The 27,614-nt window shown below is 53.6% G+C and overlaps 1 protein-coding gene across 3 annotated transcripts; it reads right to left on the bottom strand.

Annotated features, from left to right (window-relative positions):
* Positions 1-1,797: 1,797 nt before the first annotated feature.
* WFDC1 (WAP four-disulfide core domain 1) lies at positions 1,798-27,303 on the bottom strand. 3 transcript variants are annotated; one of them, XR_006816297.1, is made up of 8 exons: positions 26,814-27,301; positions 14,302-14,485; positions 10,176-10,259; positions 9,081-9,221; positions 5,367-5,408; positions 3,568-3,639; positions 3,159-3,297; positions 1,798-2,228 (listed from the first exon to the last, which is right to left on the bottom strand). XR_006816297.1 is itself a non-coding variant. In XM_045989282.1 (7 exons), exons 1-6 carry the CDS (start codon positions 26,955-26,957, stop codon positions 3,581-3,583), a joined length of 654 nt encoding a protein of 217 aa, XP_045845238.1. In that variant the 5' UTR covers positions 26,958-27,298; the 3' UTR covers positions 1,798-2,228; positions 3,568-3,580. The 3 variants fall into 3 exon arrangements, 2 of the variants coding, with proteins under 2 accessions (XP_045845238.1, XP_045845237.1); XM_045989282.1 differs by lacking the exon at positions 3,159-3,297 and having other exon boundaries at positions 26,814-27,298; XM_045989281.1 differs by lacking the exons at positions 1,798-2,228; positions 3,159-3,297; positions 3,568-3,639; positions 5,367-5,408 and adding an exon at positions 5,420-5,620 and having other exon boundaries at positions 26,814-27,303.
* Between the last annotated feature and the right edge of the window lie 311 nt (positions 27,304-27,614).

Here is a 27,614-nt window from a genome sequence, read left to right on the forward strand (position 1 = left end):
CGAGTGGGGAGGTTAGTGAGCTTCCCTGCATCTGAGGGGAGCACGCCTGTGCAGTTTACAGATGGGGGAAGGGACACCAATGAGAGGCTCACTATTTGGGCTTCCCGGAGTTCTCAGTGAGGGGGCAGCTGTGCCTCCAAGGGACCTTGGTGCCAGGCTGTAATAAGGAATTCTAGCCAGACCTGCCAAGCACCTGCTGTCCATAATCTCCCTGATGCCTCCCCAACGAGTCTGATAGGCAGCTACTCTTACCACGCCCAGCCCACGAAGAAGAAACTGAGGCTCAGACAGGCTAAGTGCCTTGCCCGGGATGGGAACCCAGGCTGATCAGTCCCTGATCTCTGCACTGTGTCCTCAGCCCTGATTGGTCTGGCTGTTCAGTGGACCCCCTCCACCCTCAAAGGCTTCAGCCTCAGGTCCAGGTTCCTTCCAGCCCAGTGAGATCAACCCTCCAGGACGGGGGTGGGGGGGGTGAGGGGGTGGGGGCTACTGGGGATTTCACAGGTGAGCCAAGCTGCGAATCCTGTAATCATTTATTTCACAAAGGGGCTCATGCCTGGCTCGGACCACATGAACCTCACTCCCCAAAATGGAAACCGGATTGGTCTCTTGTTGGACTTGCCATTCTCGGAGAAAGTCGTCTTTCCTTTCCATCAGCAGGAAGGAAGGTCGCGACGCCCGCCCGCACGGTGTGACAAGGGCACGCTCTATGCGGGTGGTGTATGGATCACTGGACTGTTTCCCCTTCATATTTCCCCACAAAAACAAAACAAAGACCCTAGTAGTTCTTCAGCAGTGTGGAGGCCCTGAGGCCCGCCCGTCACCGGTCTCTCCAGTGGACTGGGAGCATTTCGTTCTACAAGAGTGCGCATTTTATGGGAGAAAGCGTGCGTCTGGGGTCAGGGAGGTGCCTGGGGCCAGGGCTGCTTGTTTTTTGAAATATGGGAACGTGGGTGTTTGTCTTCTACCGAAGCCCCCTTTGGAACTGGGAAGGTTGAGCCCCCCAAAGGTCTGATCAGTACCACTCACCTCGGGCTGTTCGGAAAGGGTGCGTTAGTGGTAAATGGACCCACTGCTGTCCACGAGCCTACGCACGTGCACGTCCGTACTGTGCAGCCGCTGTTGAGATGCGTGTGACGGCTGCTCCCAGGGCTCTGCCCACAGCCCCGTGGGGTCCCCGTCCTGGCAGAGGCTCCCCTAGGGGCAGCCCGTGCCTTGTCACTGAAGGGCGCTGGAGCCTCACACAGACTGGGCTCCCATTCCCCGCACTGGGGCCACTTCCACAGTGTGACTCAGGGACGCCTACGCTATTTGCAAAACAAACATGAGGGGCCCCTTGGTAGACAGCTGCCGCGAATGTCATTAAAGCCAAGCCTGAGCCCCTCTGAGCAGCTGCCCCTGGAGCCCGCCCTGGCGGATCTCACCAAAGTCACCCTCTGTGGGACCTGGACACTTCACCTTGTCTGACTACCCCCCCACCCCTCTACCCTTCCCCTAGGAAAGTTAGAAATTTTCCTAACAAATCACTTTCCAGCTGATGATTCACAGACCTATACCCCTGGAGCAAATGATACATTTATGTTAATAAAAATAACTTTAAAAAAAATCACTTTCCAGGTCCATCTCAGAGGGATCCGACCCAGAGCGATGCACACAGGGCTGGACATTCCAAGGTTCCAGAAGGAAAGCTGAGCAGACACCTCATCGCAGGATCCCCTCCCCCACCCACCCCCAGGGTTCAAGGGCTTGGGCACGTGCAGTTGAAGATCTTGGGGAATTAAAGCCATGAATCCCACCTGAGTAGCCAAGCTCCTTTCCATTTTATGAGGAGCAATTTATTTTGAGCACAGTTGGGTTAGGTGCGCGCCTCCCAGAGACAAGCCTGGAAGAAACGTGTGGTGACCGGGACGACGAACCCTCTGCCGAAGGAGCTCCGTACAGCTCACGAGGGCAGTGACCTCTTCCTGCGGTGCGGTCAGGTCGAATGGGACTGCAAGCTGTGCTCTATCTTCAGGACAACAAGACAGGGACCCCGGGCTGGGAAGGGGCTCCCACCAAATCCCCCAGCCAGGCGGGTCATGCTGGCCTTGAAAGCCAGCTGTCTTGTCCTCTAAGTATTTTGGGGTCATGCTCTGTCAAGCTGGGCATAACCTCCGGGGGCGAAATCATGCTTTATCCAACTGTTTCCAAGACTTAGCAGAAGAAGGGAGGAACGTTCTCGCAACTGGCTGGAAGAGAAGCAGAGAAGGAAGGAACGTGAGCCACTGCTGGGGCAGAACGCAAGGTGACAGTCCCCGTCGTCTACTTCCTTGTCACCCCCCACATACACCAGTCAGATGCCACTTTCCCTAAGACTGAATTCTTAACTTACTTTCCGTCTCTCTGGGTATCGTCCTGTTTAGTTCCTAACACATCCCTCCGCATCATTCCCATTATATAGATAAGGAAAGCAGGATGGGGAGAGTTGAAGGCATTTGCTGAAGGTCACATGTGGTGGGGCAAGAATTTAAGCCCAGTTCGGGGCCGGCTGGCTGCTCCCAGATGCCAACGCCGCCTCTCATGGCCCGCTCTCCCCCGCTGTCCCCAGCGCTTCCCCGTGGCAGCTCGCCGTCCTCGGTGGGTCAGACCCACTCCAAGGACCAGTCCTGTCATCAGCAGGTAATAGACACGTTGGCACCCATCCTCAAGGGCTCAAGACTCTCCCAGAGGACTCGCGTAGGAATATTCTGGAATCTGAAACCTGGTGTTTGCCTTTCAAGGACATTCTGGGAAATCAGCTGCTTTCAAGGACCTTTGTTGGCTATGTGAAGATATTTGACCTTCACAGGGTTGGGTATTACTGGCAAAGATGCTTCCAGTCTTTGGGACCCACAGGCACGCATCTCGCCCCGGAGAGCATCTGAGAGCAGGGCCTGTGCCTTCCCTGGAGTCCCCCTGTAGTGACAGCCTCACCGCCATCATTCTGTTCCTACCCCAGTGGCCTCCCTGTGGCTCCTCGAAGCCAAGGTCTCTCCCGCCCTGGGGACTTCTGCTCTCCTAGCTTCTTCTGCGCAGACACCTGCTTCTCCTCGCACATCTTGGCTCGGATGTGACCTCCATATGGTCCCTCCCCAACCTACTCTTCCTCACGCCCCATCTGGTTCCTTCACAACACTTACTGTGGGCTCATTTCCTTGTTGCCTTCTTTAGCCTCCTGCAAGGAAGTAAGCCCCTAGGAGCAGTGGCTGGCACTTGAGAGTATCGTGTGACAGAGGGAGCGAAGGAGGGATGGACTTCCGGGGACAATGGAGGACTCGTCTGCTGTTCATGGACGCATTAAGACAAGGAAAGGAAAGTTGCAACCCGGTCTAGTGTCTAGATTTAGGTCCGGATGGGAGAGAAACGTACACTTCTGGCTATACACCACGTTCTCCTATGTTTACTACGATATAGTAAGAGAATTTTTTAATTCTACCCCAGGTGAAGCCCTAGTCTCCCCTCTCATAGTCAACTTGGTGATTAAAGCTCCCAGGACTCCCGGCTGGGCAAACCCTTCCCCGGCCATTGGCCACCACTCCTCCCACTTACCGGCGCCGCTGCCTCATGAAAAGTGCCTCTGGGGTCCTTTCCCAGGCTCCGCCACATTCTTAGACTCTCCCTCTGCGGAAAGACGGGGCTGTCAGGGCAGTCGCGCCTTCTGCTGCTCAAATGCTCACCAGCCACAGCCCAACAGAGTTCGAATACCAGGTGCCCTGGCCCTGGCCCCACTTCCCCAAACGAGGTCCCCTAATCCCAACTTGCAGCCTTCTCCCCCCTCATCTCACCACAGCCACACCTCCGGTGCAGGGTCCGCTGTGTTTCTGGCCCAATCTACTGCCACCCCCCCTTGCTCACTACACACCAGCTACAGTAACGGCCAAGTGGCTTCCAACCCTAGAATTCTCACACTGGCTGTTCCTCTGCCCACTGCTTCTTACTCTCTAGGCTGAGCTTAAATATCTCCTCCTTGGGAAGCCTTCCTTGACATTCAAGTCTAAGGTGTCCTTTTTATGGTGTCCTGTATGTGACCTCAATCACCCTCATCACTATTATTACTAAATAACTACTTGGAGGCTCTTCATGTCTGTATTTCCTGCTTGATATTAGCTGCATGATGGCAGGAACTGCGTCCGCCAGGATCACAAATGTAGTCCCAGCTCCTAGCACAGAATAAAGGTTAACACTTGATAAATATGTGCTATAAGTTCTTAATAACGATACAATGGATGGAAGGATGGATGGACAGATGGATGGATAGAAGGATGGATGGATGGATGGAAGGATGGATAGAAGAATGGATAGATGGAAGATTGGAAGACTGGATAGATGGATGGATGGATAGAGATTGGATGGATGGATGGTTGGACAGATGGATGGATGGTTGGATGGATGGATGGATGGATGGATGGACGGTTGGATAGATGGATGGATGGATGGATAGAAGAACGGGTGGGTGGATGGATGGATGGTTGGATGGATGGATGGTTGGATGGATGGATGGTTGGATGGACGGATGGATGGATGGATGGAGAATGGATGGTTGGATGGATGGATGGAAGGATGGATAGAAGAATGGATAGATGGAAGATTGGAAGACTGGAAAGATGGATGGATGGATAGAGATTGGATGGATGGATGGTTGGACAGATGGATAGATGGTTAGATGGATGGATGGTTGGATGGACGGATGGATGGATGGATGTGTGGATGGATGGATGGATGGTTGGATGGATGGATGGATGGTTGGATGGATGGATGGTTGGATGGACGGATGGATGGATGGTTGGATGGACGGATGGATGGATGGATGGATGGATCAATGAATGAATAGACAGAAGGATAGTGTCAGCCATTATTTTCAATCCCCTGAATAAAAGTAGGAAGGACTTGAGCATATCTGGTCCCAAGTTCTAACATTTAACGAAGGCTTTCTTCTTTGATGAGTCCCTCTTTGGCTTCCACCTCCTCTGTTCACCATCAGGCAACAGGCCTTCTACTTTATTCTCCAATCCTAGTTCTCATTTTGTCCCCAGTGGGACATCCCTAACCTGCAGCCTCTGTCCCAGGCTGCAGCCTAGAAAGGCTCCTGCCCATGTCAGACACCACCTGGAGGACTTCTCCAGATGGAGGAGAGATTTTTCACACCAGAAGCATCTTAGCTTCCCACCACCAAAGGGCCCTCTGATGGCATAAAAGCAACCGGGAAGAGTCTGGGCATTTCCCTTCAGAGCAGCTTCACACTGTAGCTCTCAAAACAGGCAGTGGGATTCTATTTTTCTTTTTCACCCAAGAAATCCTTACCGTTCCTTTTAGTGTCTGCTGCAAAGAAGAGTGGTTTCTTCTCTTACCTGGGTATTCTTTGTAAAATTTGTGTCGGAGGAATCGCCCATCTGGAAAACACATGAGAGGATTAAGCTCCTTCCAGTGAGTTCATATGGCCAAAACCATTTCATAGTAAGATCGAGGAATTCTTTGTGTTTTCACTCTCATTCCCTCCCAAGTGCGCATGGAGTGTCCAGAGGCTGCGTGACGTGTGATATCACAGCTGATGGAATGCAGAAGCAGGCGTGAGAACCAAACTCTCCTCTCTCCGCGCACAGAACTGCAAAAATGTAAACCGGGGCCAGTTTTCCATTTTTGTGTGTTGGAAAGTATAGTTACTTGTAAAAGAAACACTATTTCTGTTTAATGCATAATGAGTTTATCATTGTCATTCTTCAATGAATTAACACAAATGTTTTTAATGCCTTGGCTTCGTTTCTAATACAGTAATTACTCACACAAAGTAGCCACACAAAGGAGAGCTCTACGGGGTCCTCAATGTTTGGGGAGTGTAAGGGTGTCCCGAGGCCAAGAAGTTTAGGAACCACTGTCTTAAAAGATGAATCGGAGGGGGAGGGACACCTGGGTGGCTCAGTGGGTTAAAGCCTCTGCCTCTGGCTCGGGTCATGATCCCAGGGTCCTGGAATCGAGCCCCACATCGGGCTCTCTGCTTGATGGGGAGCCTGCTTTCCCCCTCTCTCTGCCTCCCTCTGCCTCCCTCTCTGTCTACTTGTGATCTCTGTCTGTCAAATAAATAAATTAAATCTTAAAAAAAAAAAAAGATGAATTGGAAGCCGAATTTCAACGTATTATTCAGCAAGTGTGATTATAAGCTATATACTTCACATGGGGAACACATGGTACTTTTCTGAGTCTGTTCAAAGGGGTTTTAAATGTCCTCACTGCACGCGACAAAGTAATGAGTAGCTATCTCATTGCACCGCTTCCCTAATCCTCTCTGGGCCTCAGTTTGCTCACCTGGAAATGGGCACAAAATTAGCAACTCATGGGGCGCCTGGGTGGCTCAGCTGGTTAAGCATTTGACATTCCCCTCATGCCTCCACTTTACCAAACATGATCACAGGTCATTTTAACAAAGTAGGTCTTCCCTGCTTAAGGCGACATGATCCTCTGTCCTTTGCATGCAGCACCGGCCAAGTCGCTCGGTCAGAGGCAAGCCGGGGAGACACGCGACGTGTCACCTCTGAGTGACCTCAAACCCACTCAGAGAAATGCACTGACTCCCCGGGCCCTGCTCTCCAAAGAGGCGGGTTTACTGCCTGTGTCGACATTCATTCTCCTCTCAGGAAAGATGTGAACCCCTCAAATGCTGGGTTCCAAGCCGATGTACTATAAAACCCAAACACTCCCTGGCACCCTTTAGACACCGGCTTTCGGAAGACACTGGCGTCCTAGAGGTGGGCATGAGTTCTGCAACTTGTTCTCAAACAGTCCCCAAAATAAATACGCCAGTGTATATGGCGAGACAGCGGGGACTGGCAGGAGGAAGAGAGAGAGAATGGTAAAGCGAATGTGACCATATTTTAACAACTGATGGGCCATTGGGGTGGAGGATTCAAGGTACTATTCTTGTCTCTTTTCTGAAGTGCGGAATTATTGCTTTTTAAAAAAAAATTTTTTTTAAGATTTTTATTTATTTGTTTGACAGAGAGAGAGCACGTGTGCACAAGCAGGGGGAACAGCAAAGGGAGAGGGAGAAGCAGGCTCCGTGATGAGCAGGGAGCCCGATGTGGGACTCGATCCTGGGACTCCAGGATCATGACCTGAGCCGAAGGCAGATGCTTTACTGACTGAGCCACCCAGGCAGCCTGAAGTCTGAAATTATTTCAAATATGTAGTTTAAAATGATAAAACTTAAATAAAAGGCTTCTTTCTGGTTAGCCTGGGACAAGTGCCCTTGTTCCTCCCCGAGGCTGTTGTTCCAAGAGAAGTTGTTGGAAATCAAGACACGTCCAACTTCCCATATAATTACCAAGAGTTGCTGCTCCCTGACGGCCCTGGGAGCAAGGCTGGGAGGAATTTTGCTTGTATTTCCATCTGCAAGGCTCCGATCATTCCTGGAGCGGGGGGAGGACACAGACCCACACACACCCACAGACTCTACATCCCATGGACAGGCTCAGAACCGCCCCCCTCGGCTCCTGGTCAGCTGTGCACACAGGCAAGTTCCTCTTCTGTAAGACAGACGACAGCATGAAGCAGTCTATTACGAGCCCACTTTACGGGTAAGAAAAATGAAGCCCAAGAAGGTTGGGCTACTTGCATACACAGCAGTGAGGGGCCAAGGGGCCACCAGAGCTCAGGCTGCCTGGGTAGAGAACACACTCGTGTTCCCCAAACAGCAGGTGGAAGGTAGGAGAAACCACCAAGATGCCTTCTGTGGGGCAGAGAGAGAGAGAGAGACAGACAGACAGAGAGGGAGAGAGCTCGAGTGGTGGGGGGAGGAGCAGAGGCAGAGGGAGAGGGAGAGAATCCCAGGCAGGCTCCACGCCCAGCACAGAGCCTGATGCAGGGCTCGATCTCACCACCCAGGGATTACAACCTGGGCCAAAACCAAGAGTAGGACACTTAACCCACGGAGCCACCCAGGCACCCTTAAATGTGTCCTTTTGAAACACTTGCGGGAAATACCATTCTCCGATGAGGAAAAGAAATGCTCAGGCAGACCACGTGCCCTGTTGTGCTCTTTGGGCCTCGGTGTAGACCGAGGGTGCCTGTCCCAGCTCTCAGGGATGAGCGGTGCAGAGGCGGGGACTGGGCCCTGAGTCCGGGCTCTCAGAATCCCATGAGCTCAGCAATGAAAAGGCCAACTCACACCTCCCTGTAATTCCACATTCTTCGCTTGTCCCACATTTCTTCCAAGTCCTGGGGACCTTATGCCTTGCCTGAGGCTTGGAGGGCTTTAGCTTTAGCTAAGTATCACCAGCTGTCCGTGCTCCTGGTCCTGGCCCTGCTTAGGAAAACTCACGTCCACTAAAGCAATGCCATTCATGCCCCTCCCTGATCGCTTTGCTATTTTACTATCCACCTCCAGGGACCAAGACGAATGAAGTCACACCGAACGCTCCTGCAGAGACCCTAGGAAGTCAAGGGTTCTCAGACAATTTAAAAAACACTTATACTGGGGCGCCTGAGTGGCTCAGTGGGTTAAGCCTCTGCCTTCAGCTCAGGTCAGGATCTCAGGGTCCTGGGATCGAGCCCCACATTGGGCTCTCTGCTCTGCGGGGAGCCTGCTTCCCTCTCTCTCTCACTCTATGCCTGCCTCTCTGCCTACTTGTGATCTCTCTCTCTCTGTCAAATGAATAAATAAAATCTTTAAAGAAAAAAAAAACAGTTATACAGATGGATATTATATATCCAATGTTCCCTGAGCACCTAATTCTGCTTGGCTCTGCTCTGAAGGCTTTACACTATGATTTAAATGAATTCTCATAAGGGTGCACAGTGGCCCCATTTCACAGATGAGAATACTGAGGTTCAGAGGTTCAAAGGCACTGATCCCAGTTAGGAGGTGGCAGGGCTCAAAGACCTGTGTCCCATGTAGGAGGGAGGGGAAGGGTGGAAGACAAAGGGAGAAGCACGGAAGGAGGAGGGCAGGAGGAGCTCTCGGCCAGGCTTCAGAAGGCGCTGGAGGTTGTCTCTGGGACAGGTGTCCCATGTGGGGTGTTCTAGGGAGAGGGGGCAGGGGCCAGGAGCAAGGCTGGGATGCCCACACTCACCTGCCTGCCGGCGCTGCTTGACACACTGTCCGCGGTTGGGGATGCCCTCGGCCGCATCGCCAGGGCTCAGGATGTAGCACTCGTAGCCCGAGGGGCAGAGGAGGGGTTCCGCCCCATCCTCCGTGGTGCTGCAGGCCTCGGCTGGGGGACGGACACGTGGCCAGGTGTCAGGTGGAGGTTGTGAACTAGAGAGCCTGCCTCCCCTCTGCACCCCACCTTCCAGGCGCTGCCTCAGGTCCAACTCACAGCAGTGTGTTTGCACGCACACATGCACACACAGGGGCCATGCAAAGTCTCGTGATCCCAAATGCCCTCGTGTGCCATGAGCTACAAACATGTCCACCCACACACACGCTCATGCTTATAGTCACGTGCGTTCACGCACAAAAGCCTGACACACACACACACTCACAGATAACACACACACTCCCGCACACAAGTCCTGGCCTGTACATGCGATTCCCGAACAGGTGCACGCGCTCACGCTTACAGCCACTGGTGTACACGCGCATTCCTACACAACTCCTGATTGCACACATTTGCACACCATGGCTCTTACATGCACACTCACACCTACAGGCACACTCGTTTGCACGCATGCCGATGCACAAACATTCACACAGCCCTGAACAGCCACACAGGTGCACACACAGCCGCACACCCTCCCAGGTGCGGTCGTGCCCATGGCTGTGTGCAGGGTCACAGGGAGAGCCCGGTCCACACAAGTACAAGGACACACTCGTGCACTCCAGTTCTCTAGCCCCTGGGGCCGCCAGCCTGCTCTCCACCCACCCGGAGAAGGCTCATCCTCGGGGAACAGGGAACGCCTTATGATGATTTCGGGGAACTGAAAACCAACTCCAACCCCCTGTCTCTCGCGTCTCCACCCTGTGCGGTGGGGGCGAGCAGGAGGCCCCATTTGCAGGGCGCGGCAAGCCCTCCACTGTCCGGGGGATTCGGAGCGCCGGGCCAAGCCGCAGCTACCACCCTTCTACGTATCGGGGTATCTGAGAGCAGACAGCTGGTTGGAGGAGAGGCAGCCTGAGGAGCAGGGCCCCGGCTCAGACGTCAGGTTGGGCTTCACCCTGCACATACCTTGCAACACCTCCTCAGGACCATCCAGAAGCCAGCCGTTGCCGCCAAGCCATCGAGGTTTCGGCTGCACTAGCCAGTCTAAAACTAATGAAATAATACGTGCTTAAATGGAGCCCTCCCCCTGCCGGGCCCCCGTCTGACAGCCGAGAAATGCCCCAGCTCTGGGACTTGGGGAGCCTACATCTCACGAAGAACACAGAGCCTGCCTGCCATGTATTTGCCCCACCTTGCAGCAGCAGAACTTTGAGTCTCCTCGAGGCACTGGGTGGCCAAGCTGGAGACTACATTTCCCAGCCTTCCTTGCAGCTAGGTACGGTCACACGGCTGAATTCTAGCCATATGGGCCAAGGTGATGACGCAGCTTTCTGTGTTGCCCGTTTGCTCTCCTCCCTCTGGTTCTCCCTCTTCCTCCAGCTGGGGAGCCGCTTCCGTCATGCCGAGCAACAAGATGGAAGGAACCTGGGTACCTGGATGACTGGCGTGGTTGCGTCTACGCTGACCTATCACCCAAGAGAGGAGTAAATGCCTGATAGGTTGGACTCCTGGCTTCTTTTTATCATCGCAGCATAGCCGGCTCTGTGGCCAGCATACTTTTTAACAAGAAGAGCAACCCACATGTAGATTGTAAAGTGTTCAAAATCCCAAAGCAGGGGTAGAGAGCCCAAATGCTTCCAGGGAGCAGGTAGGTAACACACAGAAGAAAAGCAGGTCAGGTAGGACTATGGTAAACTGCCTCCGTGGGTCAGCTGCTGGTCAGCTTTGGCCAGCACTCCCCTGTGTTCCCAGAGCCTATGGGTTTGGTTTTTGTTGTTGTTTTTTTAAACTTCAGGGATTTTTTTTTTAAAGATTTTATTTATTTGACAGAGATCACAAGTAGGCAGAGAGGCAGGCAGAGAGAGAGAGGAGGAAGCAGGATCCCCGCTGAGAGAGAGCCCGATGCGGAACTCGATCCCAGGACCCTGAGATCATGACCTGAGCCGAAGGCAGCGGCTTAACCCACTGAGCCACCCAGGCACCCATAACTTCAGGGATTTTTTTAAAAAATGTAAACTCCTGGTTTTTAAGTGTTGGCAATTAATTTTTTTTTTAATGTTATGCACTACAGAGGCACCTGGGTAGCTTAATTAAGTGTCTAACTCATGATTTTGGCTCAGGTCATGATCTCAGGGAGGTGAGATCGAGCCCCATGTCAGGATCCATGCTGAGTACGGAGCCTGCTTGGGATTCTCTCTTTCCCTCTCCCTCTGCCCCTGCCCCCATCCCCCCAAATTTTTATGCATTATGTAGATCAAATAAATTGGTCTGGGATCACATTTATTTATGATCTCTGCTTTTGTTGGACTCCAAAATATGACAAAAATAAAGAGGTTGATGTGCTGTCCAGCATCTTTGAAGGCACATAGGTGGATATTAGTAAAAATGCTGGTTAACCTTTTGTTTAAAAGAGCACAGATGATCTTAAGACAGTTGCTCACAGCAGACAAACTGGACAGAGGAGCAAACGAGTAGTTTGCAACTTCTAACTGGAGGGATGACGGGAGGAGTTTCTGCAGGCTGACTTCCAGTCTTCTGTTCCTTCCCTCCTCCTTCTTACCACCTTGGACCAGGTGATAGAAAATGTTTTCAATGCTACTTTTTACCAAATAGGAAACTGTATTACTATTTCTTATTTGTATTCCTTCATCAAAGGCTCCTAAGTAGCAGGAGATACATATACGCAGTTTGCTGCATTTTTAGAAACTGAAACTTGGTCATGGTCTTGCCTTAACCTACAGACCCCTAAAGGCCTGGAGGCGCAGGTTGTTCTCCCCTCTTCGTGCCTCCATAGAACTTCCTGGGATCACCTGGAAAATGAACTCTCTGCACCCCCGTTCTTACTTCAAGATCCCCGTTGGAGGGACCCTAGCTAACGATTGCAATGAAGTGTGTAAGCTGCTTCCAACCAGGCCTGGTGCATTTCAGGTCACTTGCTCATGTTAGATCAGTGGTTCTCAATTTGGGGTGATCTTGTCCTCGCAGAACATACAGCAAGTCTAGAGATACTTCCGGTTGTCACAGTGGGAGTGGGGGGACTACTGACATCTCATGGAGGGGGGAGGTCCAGGGTGCTGCTTGTCCCACAGCACCCAGGTCAGCCCCCACCACACCCCAAACTGAATTATCCAACTCCAGATGTCCAGAGTGCCACAGGTGAGAAACCCTGTGTTCGTTGTTACTGTTATAATTGTTACTCTAACAAACTGCAGGAATCTTCTCCCTGGACAGTGATTCATTGATTCATTCAATATTCATTGAGTACTTTTCAGGTGCCCAGAGACCAGTTAGATGGTGGGCATCCAACAGTGAAGGAAATAGACCAAACCCTGCCTTATGGGGGCTGACTGGCAAGTGGGGAGAACAGTCAATGAATGAATAAAACCCAATGTTCTAGATTGTGCTATAAAAAGAAATTAGGCAGGGAAAGGAGGGTAAGGAACGACTACAGGAGGGTTTGCCATTTAGAGAGGGGACTCTCGCCTGAAAAAGCGACCACCTCTGGACCAAATCTGAAGCCAGTGAGGAAGTGAGCTGTGTGGGTATCTGGGGGAAGGAGGTTCCAATGAAGTGAGGGACACCCATCTATGGGCCCGGATCCAAGAGTAGAACCCCACGTTCCTGCAGTCAGGGCATAAAGCACTGGACACTTCTCCACAGTCAGAAGACTGCATTGAAATACCAGCTTTGCCTGTGATCTTGGGCCAGCAACTCAGCTTCTCTGAGTTTCTGTGTCTTCAGCTGTAAAATAAGCCTGATAACAGCCTCTCCCCACCATAGGGCTGTGTGAGCATTAAATGAGATGATGTAGAGAAAGGTTATTGGAAATGTCATGAACAGTTGTATAGTTCGTGCACTGCTCTAAAGCGCCTGGTGTCGGTGGCAAGTAAGGCTAGAATCCTTGCTCGCTGTCACAGTCCAAAGGAAGGGGCACCTTTTTTGACTTACCCACCCAGAGGGAAGTACCTTTATGTGTCTCCTCCATCAGAAGGGGGTGCCACGTTGTCTTTTTTTAATAAAGGGCCCTGTAGAAGCCTTCCTGGCCCTGCCTCTCCCTGGACAAGCAGGGTAGACTGTAATTACCAGCATTACCAGCATTACCGAGGGTGCTGACTACCTTGTCACCGCTGTGACCTCACCCCAAAGAAAACTAAGTGTGGTTGGTGTTCCTGCTTCAGCCTTGGGAGGAGGGGTTGGGCCTGCCTTCTCGAGCCGAGCCGCCTCCAGCAATCTAGCCCACCACATGGAGAGCCCTTTCCCTGAGAGGTGCGGTCTGAGCAGGCTTCTGTCATCTAAAGGCTCAGCCCCAAGCAGAACGGAGAGGGAGGAGACTTCACTGCGCCCATCCAACTCACTTAGGGGTGTCTTTTTTTTTTTCCCCCTGAGCAATGCACTGCCCACCCACTCCTCAGTATCCTCACAGACTCCCTTCCCTCCCCTCCCAAACCTCTCCAGAAGGGATCCCAAACTCCTTCCCTTCAAAGATGAACGAGTCTCTGCGGTCTGTTTCTCCCAAAGAAATCACCGCTAAGAATCAACAGACTTCTTACCACTCATCCGCTCCCTGCCAACCCAGCCAATGTTCAGAGCCCTCCAGGAGCTGCACGTTCTTGTTTCAGTCCTGTTTCATAGCTGGGGGGACTTCAGGGCGGTGACCAGCTGGCCAGTGAACTTGAACTCAGGAGCCTGCATCCCCCCTGCCTCTCGGGGGGCACAGGGCATCCGGATTGCTGAGGTCCCAGGTCTCCACCTCAAATACCCCCCAGGGCCACGAATGCCAGGGAAGTGGGCGTGGTAGGGTCCGGGGTGGGGAGGATGGCGGAGACTGGAGGACCCACTGCCCTCTTGGGGCACTTGGGGTCCCTGCGGAGGATGGCCCAGGGAATGCAGTCCAGGGATTCTAAGAAACGCCGGAGACCTGGATTTTTTTTGAATGAGAAATCGTCCCCATCTTCTCAGGAGGGGGCATCTTCCCCGGAAGGGGCGTCTCCCGCGGCAGTGACGAGCCGGCAGGTGGCGGGGGCCCGGCTCCGCCCCCCTCTCCCCACGCCCCACCCTTCCCCTCCCGGTCCCCCGGGGCCCGGGCGCCTACCTGGCGGGGGCGGCACGGCCTCCAGGCAGGCGTAGGCACAGCCGTTGTAGCAGCAGCGCCGGTGCCGCGGGCACTCGGAGTCGGCCTGGCAGCGCGCTGCCTGGCAGGCGCCGGGGGGCAGCGAGCGCGGCGGCGGCGGGCAGCGGTCGGCGCGGGGCTGCCGGGAGCCGGTCGCCTGCTCCGCCTGCAGGGGGAGAGCGCGGTCAGCCGGACGCGCATGCTCGTGTGTGCTTGTGCGCGGGTCTGGGTACGCACACACACCTACACACGTGCACACGCGGGTCTCTCTGCAGATCTGCAATCCCCGTGCGTTCGCGAGCTCTGAGAATTTCCAGATCACACAGACAATGGGTAAATCCACACCACGGGGATGAACCTCGCAATAAAAAGACGCCAGCTCAAAAGAGAACACACAGTGTGACTCCATTTAACTTTGTGTTCAAACACAGGCACAGAGGGTGTCTGGTGTGAGAAGTCAGCAGAGGGGTCTCCTGGTGGGTGGGGACCCAGGGGGGCACCTCTGGTCTCTGGGTACAGGTCCTATTCTGCTTCCGGATCTGGGCGCTGGCTACACGGTGTGCTCACCTTGTGGGAAGCTGGACACGAGATCTGCCCACTTTCCGGTATTTGTTCAACAAAAAGTTAAAAATCAGGTACAGTACTTAGTATGTCGGAAACACCGGCACAGGAGTAATAAAATTAGCATTTTAGAGGTGAGGTCAGGGGGCCTCTGTCACACCAGGCAACCCACACTGGGTCCCTCGAACACCAGATCCCGTCCACGCCGGGGACACTGTTCTGCCTCTGGATTTGAAAGTGGCTGTGCGGACGGCAGGTCTTACATACACATCCCCACACACAAGCACACACACACACTGACAAGAGGTTCATTGGGCGAAAACACCCGGGCTTGCCCCACCTCCTCGCCCACACCTAAAGTGCTCCTGTCCTCTGAATCCCTATCTACCCCCTGTCCCCGCTCCCCTGCAAATGTATCTGGATTTCAGATTCCTACCCTCCCATCCAAGAAAGTGAAGCTTGTCTGCAGACTGGAACCCTGTGACCTTACCCTGCTTTGAAAGATTAGCAAGCAGCGGTGGAGGGTGGGGAATATTAGCGTGCAGAACGGTTTGTATGCCACACACCTAACGATGCTTTAAAATAAGCATACGCACACTCACGCAATATGTATAGGGTTTGCCTAGAACACTTTTGGAAGGATACACAAGGATACACAAGACACCGTTATCACAGACAGCCTTTAGAGAGGAGCATTCGGTTCTGAAGCCAGGGAGGATTTCTCCCCATTGCCTGTTCACTGCTCTGCTCCAATATTCTTTTGGCCACGCACACACTCTTCCTTTCAATTTAAAGAAGGTCATCAAAAATTTAAAAAAATTTTTAAGAACCAAGAGAAGCATTTTTGATGACAAGAAAAACTTATGTTAGTTTTTAAAAAGCAAGGAACAAAGAGGCATATGCCCTCTGACCTCATGGGAGTAAAAAGAGGAAGGTCAAAGATGGGTCCACGTCCTTCCCTTGACCCCTACCCCACAGGGGTTACGGTGGCGGCCAAGCCCAGGCGCTGCTCCCGGTGCCCTGTAGGGGGCGTCGGGTCACCAAGGACAGATACGCGACCAGGCACATCTTGGTATTGGTGCAAAGAACCAGGGGGTTTTCAAACTACCTCCCTGGGAACCTCAGGCCGCTTAAGGGGAGGGCAGGAGAGGGAAGAAAGCAGTGACGAACAGGGCATGGACAGCCTGGGGAGACCCCGCTTCTCCCAGGGAATTCGTCTTTTCTCCCATCGATATGTCGGTCACTTGTGAAATGTAAAAACGAACAAAACCAACATTTGGCTCCTAAGGAAACGAAGGCTTCAGGAGATTGGTGGTTCTTCCCCAAAACAAAAGGGAGATCACGGAGACCACAGCGTGGATTTTCAAACCGGTTCAGCCTTTTCGCCAGCCCCTGCTCAGACCAGGCCCTGTAATTCCTGTATCATGAGAAATTTTCAAGCTGCAAGCTTGCAAGCCATCGGCTCTTGGTTCATTTTTTTTTCCAGGATTAACAAAATTGGACCCATGTTGGGGCCCATTTTCATCCTAATAGAACGTGACAGGTACCCGGGCCTCCTCGGAGGGTGACGAGGCCGGGGTGCATGTGGTCGGAGGCCCGGTGGGATTTTCTGCCCGGCCTGATTGTGAACGAGGCCTCACTGACAGACCTCATTGCAACCTCCAGATCATAAATGAGACTGTCTCCCGCCCGCTGCACCTCCCAGCCTGGCTTTCCAGTCTGGGAACATCAGGAGGCCCACGGTGGGGGCGGGGGTGCAGAGAGATCGATCTTAGCTGTGCCCCTGCTCTCCGCTCCCAGGAAAATTCAAACCTCGGGTCTCCCAGAATTTGGAGAGAACAAGAGAGATAAGCGCCTTAAAAGTCAAATCTCCCGAGTTATTTGCGGGGCGGCCCAAACAACAGATGGTCGTGGGTGATAAAGAACTGATTTCACCGAGGGGCCCAGATTAAAGGATTAAATGTTCCGGAAAATATTTCATGTCACACACTGTAATGCTCAAAGAGGATCCTTTAAAAGCATGTTTCCCAGAGTTCTGAGAAAGAACTGACTTTATCACAGAGATAAATAGATCACCAGCACCCACCCCCACACACCCCAGGGTGTCCCAGCCTGGGGGAGGACAAAGGGTTAAAGATCAGATGGAGTTGGCTGGCTTCCCTCCCCTCAGCCCCTCCACTTCCCAGGCTCACCCCCCTCTCTTGCTCATTCCCTGTCAGCTGTCTTGGCCTCTCTGAGGTCCCGGGAACAGTCCTGCCCCTGGGCCTTTGCACAGGCTATGTCTCCTGCCTTAGATGCCGGCCTGGCTCTGCCCTCACTTCCCCCAGGTCTCTGACACGTGCCGTCCCCCTGCACTGCCTGTTGCTCCCCCTGGGTTTTGTTCCTACCTGTGTCCCTGGTACCCAGAGCAGGGCCTGGAACAGAGTAGGCACTCAGCACAGATCTGTGGTGGTTGAATGAATGACGACAGTTGCCCAAGATGAGGTCCGCCACTTGCATCCCTCTAAGGGCTTCTGTGTTGGGACTGACCAATCTGCAGGCACGGCGGTGCTGTGTGGTGGGCGCTGCTGTCCGGCAGCCTTCACTGCCGGGGAGCCATGCCTTGTATCAGATCCACGCGACAGACACCTCTTCCCAAGCACTGACACCCTCCTCTGGTCACGTGAGGCCAGCGGGGGAGTCCAGTGACTACCCACATACACTGGAGCCTGCAGAACGAAAGGTCTGCCCCGAGCCACAGGCTGAGAAGAGTCACGAGCCTAAGGGGTCCACTCCTCTGTCCCGAAGCCCAAGTAATGGATCCCAGCTATGAATCTAGAATCGACGGCCTTGATTACTGAAGGTCTGCTCAGGCCCCTTCCTCCTCCTGGCCTTGTGGCCTTCCACACACTGTTCCCTCCACTCAGAACTTTCTCCAGCTGCCTCCCCTTCCTTTGGGGCAAGAACGTAGGAGCGTCTGACTTTTGAGTGTACCAAGAAGGGTGGGGCTTGTGGCCTCATAGCAGTCCAGGCTGAGCTCAGCAGGGATCTAACTGAGGCTTAGGAACTACACAAGTCTGGGCTTGTTTGGGGGCTTGGGGGGGGTTAAATTTTTAAATTCAATTTAGTTAACATATAGTGGATTATGAGTTTCAGAGGTAGAGTTTAGTGATTCAACGTTGTGTCCAACACCCAGCTGCCCCCCCGACATTTCCCCTCCAGCAACCCTGTTTGCTTCCAGAGTTAAGAGTCTCTCAGTTTGTTGTCCTCTCTGTTTTCGTCTTATTGTACTTTTCCCCTCCCTTTCCCTCTATTCATGTTTTGGTTCTTAAATTCCACCTATGAGTAAAATCCTATGGTATTTGTCTTTCTCTGATTGACTTATTTTGCTTAGCATAATAGCCTCTGGTTCCATCTGCGTCATTGCAAATGGCAAGATTTCGTTCTTTTTGATGGCTGAGTAATATTCCATCATCTGTATCCCACATCTTCATCCACTCCTGTGCTGATGGACATCTGGGCTCTTTCCATAGTTTGGCTACTGTGAACATCGCTGCTATAAACATTGGGGTGCAGGTGCCCCTTCGGATCACTGTGTTTGTATCCTTCGGCTCAATACCCAGTAGTGCGATTGCCGGGTCGTGGGGTAGCTCTATTTTCAACTTTTGAGGGTCTTCCAGCGTGGCCGCACCAGTATGCATTCCCCCCGACAGTGTGGGCTCCCCTTTCTCTGCATCCTCGCCAACACCTGTCACTTCCCAAGTTGTTAATTTTAGCCATTGTGACCGGTGTGAGGTGGTCTGAGTTTGAACCCTGCAGCTCTGGGATCCTACAGGAAAACCAGTGATTCATCTGAGCCTTGGTGTGCCTCATCTGCAAAACGGGTACATATCTCACCTGCTGCAGGTGTCTGTGGCAGGAGGCCAGGAGCTCGCACCTGTGCCGCCGGCAACACCGGCCTGCTGGAATTCTGTTTGCTTTTCCTGTGGTCGACCTGACGGCCCTGGAAGCTTCCTGCCCCCAGCCAGGGCTCTGTCAGCTCCCGGTAGCTTTGGTCTTCGCCTCCCCGGGTCTTCCTTCCTGCCTGCCTCCCCCCTGCCCTCCGTCCCTCACAGGATGGTTTAGGTCTGAGGCCGGAGCAGATGCTACAGGAAATGAAAAGCTTGTCCCTGCCCCAGAGAAGTCTTGGGTCTAGCTGGGGACCGAAGACGCACTTCCAGGAGATGCTCAAGCAACAAAACGCCATGTGGCACTTGGCAGCATCGTCCTGTCTTTGTCAGACGAGGGCAGACAACAGGCAGGGTTCCTAAAAGGACGGGGGCATGTGGACACAGCCATGCCCGGTGCCAAGGATGCCCTGAAGCAGCGTCCACCCCCACTCCATAGTTACGATCAGTGTCCCATTGTACAGGTGGGGGGACTGAGACACACAGCCACCACACCGGGAGGCGCCAGGCTCGGGACCTGGGCGGTCTGATCCATAAGGACAGCAGAGCAGGTAGCATCTGGGGGGCTCCAGCTGTCTGCCGACGCCGAGCTGCGTGCTCACATACGAAATCTCCCTGAGACCTCCACGCACTGCAAGGCCGCTGCTGTTCTGAACGCACTTGACAGAAGAGGAAACGGAGGCACCGAAACAGGACAGACACTTGCCCAAGGCCACCCAGCTGGCGAGTGCCAGGGGCGGGATTCGCACCTGGGTCTGCCCTTCGCAGGGAGCAACTTCTCACCCTTGCCTGTGAGTTCCCTCCCACTTGGTCAGCTCAGGGGGGTCCCCCCTCTCATGTCCCCACCACCTGCCTGCCCATGGGCCAGTCCCAGCTCAGGACGCAGTCAGAGAACTGTCCCCAGCCCCCAGATATGCATTCTAGAAAGAGATCATCCCGGCCCTCACCCTCTGCCGCCCCGTCAGCCCTGCCCTCCATGGCCACTGCGCGGAAAATAAAATAATGACATGTCAAGTCCCTCGGGCAGATGAGGCAGCTCACCCCAGACTGACGCATCCTTCCTGAAAATCCCAGGGCGACCGTGATTTCCATCTCTGATTTTCATTCCTGCTAAGGGAGCGTATCCCAAGTCCATTTCCAAACAGCTGCTGAACACACATTTACAGCACAACGCAGACCAGAACTCTCCAGTTCTGTATGCCTTACTTGGATAAAAATGACTCCCTGAAGGTTTCCCACCGAGTGGCTACGTTTTTTCACTCTTCAGGGAGATCGTTCTGGAGACCTCTGTGGGTCTGCCTAACCATTCTGCTGCCGATACCCTCAGGAATTAGGTTAAGGAAACTCCGGGTGTGGACTCTGCAGTGGAAAACCCAATTCTTCAAGTCCAAGTCTGGCTTCTACGGAGGCAACCAAAGAAGTCTGGATAAAGGAATCATTGCCTATCTGCACCGTGGAACACCACAGAAGCCTTTGAAAAGAAGACACAGAGCCACCAGGTCAACATATGGAACTATCAACATATGCCGTTCAGTGAAAACTGCAAGGTAGAAAACAGTACCAACAAGCCAGACACAAATTCCAGAGAGTGTAGGATGGCATTTCCACACACTGTTCAGAACAGGGGAATCCACAGAGACGGAGAGCAGACTGGCAGCTGCCTGCGACCAGGGCAGAGGGGAAGGGGGGAGCCCCTGTTAGTGGAGACCCAGCTTCCTTTCAGGGTAATGGAAACGTTCGGGCACAAGACGGAAGCGGCAGGCGCAGAACGTCACGGAACTGCACGCTTTAAACCGGTTAATTTCACATTATGGGAATTTCACCTCCATAAAAAAGTTTTCAACAATAGGAATAAATACCATGAAGACAAAAATGTCTGAGCGCCCTTGTTCCGTGGAAAAGTCTAGGTGCACCCATGCCAGAATGTCAACAGAGCTTATGTCTTGGAGGAAAAATGTTGATCTTTTTTTTGCATGGTTATGACTTTTTGTATTGTCTGAACTTCTTTTACAGTAAACATTGTTTTTATAATGAGGAAACAATTGTGCACCATTGCCATTTAAGGAGAAAGAATCCAATCTCCAAAGCTGCCCTCATTTCCCTGCATTCCTCCCTCGGCGCTCTCCACCCTCTCCATTCCGGTGCAAACTTTACCCTTCTCTGGAATGTTTCAGTGACTTAACAGCCAGACCGGGAAAAGTGCACCCCAGGACTGATTTGCTTGGTGCCGGAAGAAAGCCAATTTTCCTCCAAGCATTACTCGCTCTTCCTCTGGAATTCGGACGTCAAAGTTCTAAAAATACGTCTCTCCCTGGAACAGAGGCTTCGAGTTCAGTGTGCCTTGATGAATGCCATTTCCTGACACCCTGCGACCTCAGGGCTGGGCTCGGGGAGTGGAACTGGGTGCACTGCTAAGGGGACTTCCTCAGGGAGGTACTCAAAACCCCGGATCTCACACCAGGGACGACCCCTCTCGGTGCATGACGAGAGCAAACCGGCATCCATGCACACTGCTGTGCACAGAAGTCTTCTGGAACTTTCCATTCCCCTCCTATCCTATTCTGGAAGGTTTTAACGTAATTTATTCATTCATTCATGGCACATTCACAGTTCCCAGGCCTACTACATGCCAGGCACCGGGCTGGCTCTGAGGACAGCTGAGCTGAACTAGAAGATGTCCCTGCCTTCACGTGGCTCAGTTCCAGAAGAAGTGAAAAACCCTAAACCAGATCGCATGCAGATAAAGCAAATGAACTGCCCCTTTTTTTTCTTTTGTTGTCTGCCAAAGTGTTTTTTTTTTTAAAGATTTTATTTATTTATTTGACAGAGAGAGAGAGATCACAGGTAGGCAGGGAGGCAGACAGAGAGAGGAGGAAGCACGCTCTCCGAGGAGCAGAGAGCCAGACGTGGGGCTCGATCCCAGGACCCTGGGATCATGACCCAAGCCGAAGGCAGAGGCTTTAACCCACTGAGCCACCCAGGCGCCCCTCGTCTGCCAAAGTGTTAATGAAAAACTAAAGCCACGTGTACAACAACAGTCCTGCAGGCAACAGTAATGGAACTAAATGCTTTGAAGAGGTCAGGACGGTAGAAAAACATTTAAGGGAAAGGCCTTCGGAGAAGAACGTGAAGCTAAAGCCAACTATGACAGGGTTTGGTGGGGGCCAGGAGCAAGAGCTGGAAACGCCTGCCCAGAGCACTGGGGACAGAGGGGACGACTGTCCAGTGTCCTGGCCGCGTGGATCCCGTGGGCCTTCAGAATCCTTAAGATGTTGTACCTTGGGTTCCCACTGTTCCCTTTCTTTAAAATTAATGTGGTCAAATATATATATAATACAAAATTTGCCATTTAACCATTTTCAAGCATACGATTCAGTGGTACTAATTCACAATCTCAGGCAACCACAGCATCTATTTCTGAAACGCTTCCATCACCCGAACAGAAATCCTGTTCTCATCGAGCAGTTCCTCCCCATTCCCTGCCCCCGGCCCCTGGCCCCTCTAACCTGTCTGTCCCTATAAATTTGCCTCTCCTGGACGTTTTGTACAGAGAGATCATACAGTACCTGGCCTTCCGTGACTGGCTTCTTCCACTCAGCCTATGTTTTCAGGGCCGATCCGTCCTGTCGCTGGTGTTAATATAGCGTTAAGGTAATGTTTCTGTAACGTTCCACTGCATGGAGAAGTCATATTTCATTTCCTCACTCGGAGCTTCCAGACCTTCGGGCTGTTTCCAGCTTTGGCGATCTTGACTCACAGTGCTGCTCGGACAGTCACACACTCTTGCACGCACACTCCCAGATTATAACCACACACGGTGTGAGTGTGGAAGGAAAGCCTTGCCCATTTCCACCTGGAATTAATTTCAGGACTGGAACCTCAGATGGGGAAGCCGGGTCCGAGAGAGGAGAAAGTGATCTGCCCAAGGTCACCCCTAAAATCGCACTATCCAGTTCCTCTTTCTTCTTTCCTTCCATCTACCCACCCAGCCAGCCAGCTCCACCCCCGACCCCTGCCGCATTTCTAAAATGATTCTAGATGCCTACGATGCGCCAGGATCTGTTCTAGACACAAGGCCACGGCCAAACCTACAGCGGGGTTGTCTCACTTCTGCATCCCACTCGCCCTCTCCTGCCCCCAGGCAGGAGCCACAGAGGCTTGGCCAGGAACACCGCAGGGCCCACGTGCAGCTCCTGCTCATCTGAATGGGGGCATCCCAGAGGTTTGGATGACGGGGTCCTGTGGGGGTGGGATCTCACATCTCTCAAGGAGCAAGGAAAGTCCTGAGCCAGAACACTCTTCACCAGGGCCTCGATTACCTCATCTGGAATTGTCCAGCATCGGGAGTGCTGGTGACAAGCCCTAGCAGCCAGCCCCGTTGGTGCCCAGAGGCAGGCTGGGGGAGCTGGGCCTGTCCTTCAGTGCCGCGTGTTCCCACGGTGTGAACCCCCCAGTGTCTTGGCCTGTCCTGTGTGCCAGCTGGGCGTGTGCCCCACCGGACACAGAGAATCTTCCGACGACCAGGGCAGACAGGAGGTATGCACAGCTCCAGGTCTCCTGTCTCTCCCGCTCTTGCTAACTTTGCAAAACTTAGAGATGCGAGAGAGCATTCTGGAGCTCCCAGAAAAACGAGGGAAAGCAGAACCAGTTTGGGGAGACTGAGGAAGCCGGGTCGCAGTGGGCAGGGGCTGGTAGTCAGCTCCTGGGAGCCAAGAGCTGCCCGCACGCGTGAAGGGGCCCTACTGGGGGGTCAGAGAACGGCACCCCCTGCCCCTGCAGCCCCTCGTGGCCCCTCCGCCGGGCAGGCCCTCTGGGACAGGGTGCAAACTGTCCAACCACATCCAACTGAGGGGACAAAACAGACTCAGCCACAGCGACATGCAGAGACCGCTGGGCCGCCCACGACATGGTGGCTGCCACGGGCCCCACGCGGTGGGATTTGCCGAGAGGCTCCTGAGAGTTAACGCGCGGTGAAGGCCCGCCCTGACACAGAGCAAGTGCTCAGCCAAGCACGTTTCCCCAGATGCCAGGGAAGACAAGCCCCAAACCCCCGCCCCTCGGAATGGACTGAGCTCCCCCTACCTCAAAAAGGCCACCGGGCTATTTACAAACTTTCTGCTTCTGCTCTCTCTAGCCTGGAGAACCAAATATTTGGTTCTGTGCGTTTGTCTGGTCTGGTTTTCTTTTTAATAGCGCACTCGTAGAGAAGGGGGCTCTGGGCCAGGCACGGGGCAGAAAGCTCCCGCCCCCTTTTCCCTGGAGGGCACAGTCAAGGCCCCCACTCCCCATGATGCAGAAGAGGGGATCAAGGCTCTGAGAGGGGAGACCCCTTTCTTACGACAAGCCCTGTAGTGGCCTCCTTGGGGACAGCGGCAGTGCCTCCCTCTCTGCTGTGTCTCTAAGTCCTGGGCAGTCACAGGGACACAGGGTTCAGGAGGGCCCTGGGCCCGATCCGCCCACGGCTAGAGGGACTAGCGTGGCCATCTCCCTGCGCTGACAAAGCCCAGACAGTAATAACCACAAGAGCAGACAGAACTGTAAGAAGGAGCACGAGCAAGTGATAGAGTCCTAGGAAGGAGCACCTACTTCCTGTTGAAATATGAATCACAGCCGTCCAGGGCCACGGCCACGACTGCAGACCTGCCTCAGTCTGGGGTGGGCGGGTGGGTGCTGTGTAGGAAAGTCATGCTTGTCGGTGTGGCGGAGCTGTTTCCTATATTCCGAATTTCCCTGTTGGACATTTCCAAGGGCCCTGGAAGTTCTCTGGTCTCTTCCCTTCATTTCCCAGGTAATGACCAGAGAGGGGCAGTGAGTGGCCCAAGGCTGCACAGCTCATTAGAGATGCCACCGAGATGACTCCCTGGGCCGGGTGCCCACAAGTCAACAGCCTGGATCCTTCCCCAGGTGCTTTCTCTAAGGCCGATTCTTGGCACAGACCTCTCCTGTGTCCCAGCACTGGGGAGGGATGCTGGTTTCTGCTGATAACGGGGGAGAGCGCCAACCCAGGGAGGGGCAGACTCAAAGCACTCGCATTCTGGCAAATGGTGGCGAGGAGCAATTTGGTTTCTGAAGACCCCTCCCCGGCCCACACCCACATCGTCCTGACCACCTGCTTCCCCATTCCTCCTAGAAAGAGGTCACACAATCCACTCCTATGAGACGCTGGGACAAACGGGACAAACGGGGGATCAGACTAGACGATGTATTGGAAATCCCTCTGTGGTCCTAGAACCAAAGTGCTAACTACCCTGGAAGACGAATTCATCCTGGCGGCCAGCAAAAGAGCCTGGAAGTGTCAAACCCAAGCAGGGTCTCTCTCCCCCTTGCAAAAACAAACCCCCTCCTATGGTGAGGACTGCCCCTCAGGGGCTCCCAGATGCACTGTTTTTGCTTCAGTACCTCTGCCTACATTGACGCTTCTTCAAGGAATGTCCTTCCTCCCCCTAATTCTTAATAGCTCTTCAAGATCTGGCCAGGATCTTGCCTCCCCCAGGAAGCCTTCTGTGATTACACTGTCTCATACAAACTCTCCCTTCTCCAAGCATCCACCACCACTTCAGTTGCTACGATTCTGTTCTGCTCCCATCGGCTGCCTGCCTGACATGCAAAACGTGAATCCAGGAGGCTACAATGAGCCTCAGTACGGTTTCATGCATCTCACCATGGCAGCAGTCATTAAATGTTCCCCTTTACCACTTAGCTATCTGGAAAACTCCTATTCATCCTTCAAAGCCCGGTGCTGAATGTCCCTGACCCTGGAAAACCCTCCCTGACTCTTCCTGGGTGGAGCCAAACTCATTCTTCTGTGCTTCCAATGCATTTCCCCATAATTTACTCCCAAGGATGTACAGAGCGCCAAGTTACCGGCAGGCAGCTGGCAGGGCACCAGGAACTCTGCACTGAATGAGACAAAATCAGGCCCCACCCTGGGGAGCCTACATTCCACCGGGGGGAGGCAAGCACCTGCCAATTTCCCAGTGACTTAATGATGTCACCAAGACGCACTGAACACTCGCTAGGTGTTGAGTGTTGCATGTGTCGTGAGTCATTTCATCCAGAGAGCGCCAGAGTCTGCTCCTTGACCTTCCATGCTTCCATGCCCCCTGCACGGGAGCGCGCTAAACTCACACCCTCCCGCCCCCACTCACTCTTCTAGTCCCCTCCCTGCTCTATTTCCCTCCTTGGCACTTGTCACCAAACACACTATGTTCCTCTTATTTCTTCCTTATTCTCTGCCTCTCTCACTAATCGTGAATTCCCCAAAGCAGGGATCTGCCGTCTGTGTGCCCACAGCCTAGGACGGTGCCTGGTCAACACCGCTGACCCAACACATTTGTCAAAGGAATGCATCACTCTTCCATTTTCAGATGAGATCACGGGTGCTCAGAGATGTCATTAACTCACCCAACGTCACACAGCTGGTGAGCTGCAGAGGCTGGATGCAAACCCGGGCCCCTGGCACCAAGGTACATGCTTCCTGCCACTTGCTACATTGCACCGTCCCCTCGTATCACCACCACGTGTCACCCGACTGCCTCCCCCACCTGACTATGTCGCCCTCGAGGGTGGGAGCTATCGTCTTCATCTTGTCCCCACGGGACCACACACAGTGCCTGGCCCAGAGCAGTTTCCACTAACCGTTTACTAAATGAGTAAACAACCCCATGAATGTCTAATTATGTTTTATAAACATCTGGTTATTGATTGTTGAGACAAAACTCTCAGTTTCAAGTCCCTGGAGTCTTAAGGCGGGTGCAGTCAGAACTCTACTTTGGTAGGCGAAAGCATGTCCCAAGCCCCCCGCACACTTCAGGCATGCCCTCTGCTTCTCTGCTTACAGATCAGGAGCCTTCTGAGGGCGGTGAGTTCCTTCCCCCCAAACACCCCCGACCCTGGCATGCTCTGATCAAGACGCTGCCCTGCCCGAGTTCGCAGGGAGCACTTGCCAAACAGACAGCATCCGGGGGTCGCCCAGCCCCTCCCCGCCTCCCTTCCCCAGGCACTTACCTGGGACTTCTCGGCCAGCCTCGTGGGCAATGCCCGTTTCCAGAGATTCTTGGCAGAGCCGGCTTCGAGGAGAAGCAGCAGGAAGCACAGAGCCCAGATGACCTTCCTTCGGCCGCTGCCCATCCTGTGGCTGGAAAATGGCATTTCCTCCCGCGTGTTCAGGGAAGAGGGGCCCTCTGGCGGGGTGGGTGCTGGAAGTGGGGAGCCGAAGTGTGCACGATCTGCCAGGCTCTTAGCTCCACTCGGCCAGGTCGCTGGGATCCTGCGTCGGCGCCCAGCACATGCCCTCACCCTACTCCACCCCCAATGGTAGCCGGCCCTCCTGGTTATTTTTAGCTGGGCCCTACAACATCTGGCCCCAGAGGCTCCACCATAGACGTCTGCGGCCCAGGCAGTTCAGACGGTGGAGGCAGGAGGAGGGGGCACCGGGCTGGCTTGGAGACGTGGCTGGGAGTCGCCCTGTCCCACTGGGATAATGAGCACTTCCTTGCAGGCTGGGGCAGTCTCTCCTCCCCAAGGAGGTGGCTGGCTGCGGGGGCTGGTGGGGGGGCCCGGGGCCGGGTGGGGGCGGGCACACAGGGGAACCGGCCCAGGAGGGTGGGTGGGGGTTGGCGGCTTCTAGCTCCGCCAAGTTTTGAGCTGAGCTGACGAACCATCTGCCCGTAGAAGCTGCTCTGGGAGAGGTGCTGGAGGGGACTGGCTGAGCACGTGGCCATGGGAAAACGACTCACCGCCTTGAACCCTGGTGTCCTCCTCCTTCATGCGGGTGTGCCAACAGCTACGTCGTGTGTTCCTTGGGAG

Source organism: Meles meles, chromosome 19 (assembly GCF_922984935.1).
Source record: "Meles meles chromosome 19, mMelMel3.1 paternal haplotype, whole genome shotgun sequence".
Lineage (NCBI taxonomy): Eukaryota > Metazoa > Chordata > Mammalia > Carnivora > Mustelidae > Meles > Meles meles.

Excerpts from the sequence above, each read along its gene's own strand:
- WFDC1 (XM_045989281.1), bottom strand. The coding sequence starts at position 26,957 with ATGCCATTTTCCAGCCACAGGATGGGCAGCGGCCGAAGGAAGGTCATC. Across the intron at positions 9,222-10,175 it reads TCCTGAGGAGGTGTTGCAAG|CCGAGGCCTGCAGCACCACG; the intron begins GTATGTGCAGGG and ends TCCGTCCCCCAG. Across the intron at positions 5,621-9,080 it reads CAAGCAGCGCCGGCAGGCAG|TTCTGTGCGCGGAGAGAGGA; the intron begins GTGAGTGTGGGC and ends ACATTTTTGCAG.